The sequence below is a fragment of the Galeopterus variegatus genome, unplaced genomic scaffold (assembly GCF_000696425.1).
Source record: "Galeopterus variegatus unplaced genomic scaffold, G_variegatus-3.0.2 Scaffold7098, whole genome shotgun sequence".
In the NCBI taxonomy this organism is placed as follows: Eukaryota; Metazoa; Chordata; class Mammalia; order Dermoptera; family Cynocephalidae; genus Galeopterus; species Galeopterus variegatus.
This window is the reverse complement of record NW_007733209.1, coordinates 99,527-103,746: the sequence shown is the minus strand read 5'-3', so window position 1 is coordinate 103,746 and position 4,220 is coordinate 99,527. Positions and strand designations below refer to the sequence as shown.

The following is a 4,220-nucleotide window of genomic DNA, read 5'->3' as shown; positions in this document are numbered from 1 at the left end:
CCGAGGGGCGGCGCCCTGATGGTGAGGGTGGGGCTCCAGCTCAGGGGGAAGAACCCTTCCCCCAGCCCATCTTCCTCCTCCAGTGGAATTTCACAGTGACCTTCAGAAGATGGACCAGTAAAACCCAACTCCATGCCAGGCCCTCTGCCCACGACCCTGTCGTTCTTCTGTCCAATGACAAAAAGGCTTTGCTGGCCACCTGATGTAGCCCACCAATTCCAGTGACTCGCTACATCCCAGTCAGGGAAGAGGCAAATGGTTTTGGCCACTGGTCATGGGGTGAGACGCTTCTGGAAGCCTGGGGGAGCTGGGGCCGAGGCAGGAGCGGCTTTCCTGAGATCCCAGCCAGCGAGGGCCCCCCACTCGGGAAGCCCCTTCAGAGTGGGGAATAAACCCAGGGCTGCCAGACACCCATCCTGGAAGGTGGGCAAGCGTGGGATGTGGCCTCTCAGCCTGGCCTCCCACCACCCCAGTCGGGTCCCCCTGCCTTCTTGTCACACTCGAGAAAATACTGGAGAGCGGCCACCCATTCCAGCATGTTAACCAGGCCCCCAGCAGAGCAGGCTGCCAGCAAGGGACAAGTGTAGTGTCCCTGTCCTCCGTCGCCTCATCTCTCGCCACTGAGCGCCCAGCAACAAGGGGGCTCGGGTGAGCTGAACAGGAGCCTGCCCAGCTCGAGGGGAGTGGGGCCCCCATGGGCTGCTGCAGCTCCTCCGCAACGTCATCCTGAGAGAATAAACAACTTCAGCCTTGATAAAGAGAAGGGTGGCGGCGAGGGACTGGGAGGAAAGGCAGCCACCCTGAAGTGGACAAAGCCAGCCTCTGGGTGCTGCAAGGACTTTAGATGGGAGCAATTCCACCCAGTCTGCATGCTGGAGCCGTGAATGAAAACCTTTTCATTGAGGCAAATCGGAACCACACACAGAAATCCCTTCTGCAGGGAGTGGCAGGTTCCAACCAGCCCCGCACCCCGAGTCCCCATCTGAAAGGGCACCTGAGTGACAGAATCACTAGAGCCATCTGATTCTTATTTCCCCAGCTTGTCTCCCCTACTCAAGTGTGGGCGGCCGGGGTGGGGGCTCCGTGTGCGTTAGATAAGGAACAGTCCAGAATTACGAAGGCCGGAGCTCTGCCTCTGGTTCCCGTTCACCGCTTGGACAGAAGGGCCCAGCTGGCCACCGTGAAAGCAGTCATCGGAGCTCTGTGGAGTGGCTGACTCACCAGGACCCTCCATGAGGCTCAGTTATGAGTTCACCGTGAGCAGCGCCGGCAATGTCCTACCTGACCTACTGCAGCAGGAAGAAAGGGCCTGGTGTGCACGTGTCTACGCACCAAGAAAACTCCTGATCCTGTGTGTATACGGCATGTGCACATGTGCTCAGGAACCTGGGTCTGGGGGCGCTGGAGCATGGAGACGGGGCCACTCCCCTCATGTTGCCTTTAAATGGAACCCTTCCCACGTGGATGGTAAAACACCCTGCCAGTCTTTTTCTGATGCCACCTCACTCCACCCATTTCTGACTTTAAGCCGTCTTCATGTCACTCCCGTCTGATGAGATGTCTGCTTGTTACGTTCAAGGAGGCAGGTACGGACCAGGATTGGGAGCGGCCCACCCTGGAGTTAATGCCCAGCCCCTGAGAGGAGGTCGAGGAGATACCGGCAGTGCGGCCCTGTGCAGGTCAGGTTGGCTTGCACCCCTCTCTGCCAGCACCCAGGGGTCCTGGGAGGGAGCTCCAGCTGCCAAGCCACCCTGGACAGAGGCTGTGCAAGAACCGTTCCTTGCATTATCTCCAGGAAACTTTGCTGTTTCTCTGAAACCACTTTCAGCTCCATAAAAGGCTGCCTGGAGCCTCCAGAGGCCTCTCTCCTCCGGGGAGCCCCAGCCAGAGAACGCCTCCCTGCCCGCCTGCAGGGCCGGCCCCCACCCCTCAGGGCCGTTCAGGCCGACGATGTCCTTGGCATGTCCATCTGCTCTCCCCCCACCCCCAATGCCTCACTTGGAAGGACTTGGGGGAGGGGTTTACGCCTTGGGCAGGTGGAGATGGTTGGGGAGGCCAGAGGAATCTTACCAACTCTTGCCTAAACTAGAAGTTGCTCTGGGATACCAGCCCCCAGGGATACCTGATGTCAGGGGAGCACTGGAAATGCCAGCTGTGGGGGCTCTGCCCCTCTGGGGAATGGTAGCAGATGCCAACTGCCCCTTTGATGCCACCTTGCCTTGTGGCCCTCAGGTCACCCAGAGTGACTCCCCGAACAGATGTGACAACTGAGGCGTGACCAGGGCTAGAGGTGGGCCACAGCAGAGCTGGGCGGGATGGGGGTGCAGGTACCCCCATTGGGGCACTACGCCTCCTGGGCTGAAGAAGGAAGAAGTCACAGGGGGTCCGAGGCAGGGCTGGGGGCGGCAGGAGGCAACACCGTGTGCACATGTGTGTCTGTCCACACCAGGTTCTGACAAGCTGGCTGCCTGGGGCCTGGGGCCTGGAGTCAGGGCAGTGCCGGAGTAGGGAGGGCAGGGCCTCTCTGCTGCCAACCGCAGCAGACTGAGCCCAGGCTGCTCTGCAGCCTCTCCCAGAGCTCGGCTCAGCTGAGCTGGCTGTGGCGCCCCTGGCGGGGCCTCAGGCCGCCACTCCTCTGCTGGCCGCCCCCACACTGGGGCTGCTGCTGGCCGCAAGAGCACGTGGTACAGGCACGGCCGCCGAGCTCCCCACCCCTGTAGGCGCCCCTGGCAGGTGGCCCAGCCCAGGAGAGGCCAAGAGGGGGGCCCTGCAGCCCAGGCTCCTTGAGGACAGGGGAACGGCTGGAGGTGGGTGGGGGGAGGAGGCAAGCCCTGGAGCCAAGGTAAACCCCTTTCAGCATAGAGTGGCCACAGGCTGCCTGGCACGGGGTGAGGAAGCCACAGGAGCTGGACACAGGCAGGCTGGGCCGTCCACCCCGATCCCCACGACACTGCATGGTGGCCGTGGCTGGGAGAGAGCAGCCCCCCCACCTCCATCTAGTTCCAGCACATCCCCCAAGTCCTCTGCTCACCAGACCGGAGCCTTGGGGCCATCTCTCCGGATGAGGAGACCCAGGCAGAGAGCAAAGAATTGGCCAGGGTCACCCAGGGAGGCCGGCTGGTTGTATAAGGGAGGGACTGGGGCAGGTGCCACCCTACCTGTGGCACAGAGGGCGACGAAGGTCTGTGCGTGTTTGCGGATGATCTGTTTGTTTTCCTCGGCCTCTGGCATTTTGGAGAGGAAGTGTTCAATGAAATCGTGTGGGGTCATCGCGGCCAGGTTCCACTTGAGTTTGTTCACCAAGAGCAGCTCCATTTGCTGTGAAAACGGGGTGAACCAGCATCAAAAGAAGTGCACGGTCAGACCCTGGGGGCCGTAGTGAGGCAGGGTGGAAGGGGACCTGGACAGACAGACTGACACTGCCTCAGGTCACTGGCCTCTGCATTTGGTTTGCAGTTGTGGGGTGGGAGGAGAGATGGTGAAAGCTGGGGGGTCCGGAGTGTTGGGGGCACCACGCGATTCCAGATCAAAACAGAAAAGGCGCCGTGTGAAAAGGCCCCTGTTCTCACCATCCAGCAGACTGCTTAGCAGTGGGGACAAAAAGACCTCCCACCACCTGGAATTCAACTCGGACAGGCCTTAGCAATTAGTGCGGAGCCCGCGCGCCGTCGCCGCTAGAGGGCGCGCGCCGCCCACTTTTGGGCCACGCTCCGGGGCGCAAACGTGGTGGGAGTCTGTGCGAAGCGGCGCTGCGGGGCCGTGGAGATGGGGGGCGGCTGGGATCCCGCCCGCTCCCCCGACAGGGGGGCCCTGAGCAGTGCTGCCGCCCTCCCTCGGGGCAGAAGATCCGCCAGCGTCGGACCGGGCCTCCTGCACCTCCCCCCAGCCCCGGGGTCCCGCGGCTATGGGGGTGTCGCGTCGGGGGGCATCAGTGGGGTCGGGGGGTCCCAGGGTTACCAGCAGCTCGTCGGGCCGGATGGAGTTGTCAGTGTAGATGCACAACTTCTCGGCCGTCAGGGGGATGGTCTCCTTCATCTTCGAGGCCACGAACATGCAGGTGGCCCCCAGCAGCTGCAGGCGGCTCTTTTTCAGGGGCTCCAGCGACAGGAAGCGGTCCAGGTAGTTCATGGCCAGCGGGAAGACCTCCTCCTCGCACTTCTGCTCCTCGCAGACCTGCGGGGGCACAGGGGGCCGTGACCGCCGCCGCCGGGACCCCCCTC

At 62.4% G+C, this 4,220-nt stretch overlaps 1 protein-coding gene across 1 annotated transcript in view; it reads right to left on the bottom strand.

Moving 5' to 3' along the window:
• CCND1 (cyclin D1) overlaps positions 1 to 4,220 on the bottom strand; it is a 13,470-nt gene that overhangs the window by 7,300 nt on the left and 1,950 nt on the right. The window contains exons 2-3 of the mRNA XM_008591634.1: positions 3,958 to 4,173; positions 3,159 to 3,318 (exon numbers count right to left, since the gene is read on the bottom strand). Of these exons, the coding sequence (XP_008589856.1) occupies positions 3,159 to 3,318; positions 3,958 to 4,173 (376 nt within the window). The remainder of the gene's footprint in view (positions 1 to 3,158; positions 3,319 to 3,957; positions 4,174 to 4,220) is intronic.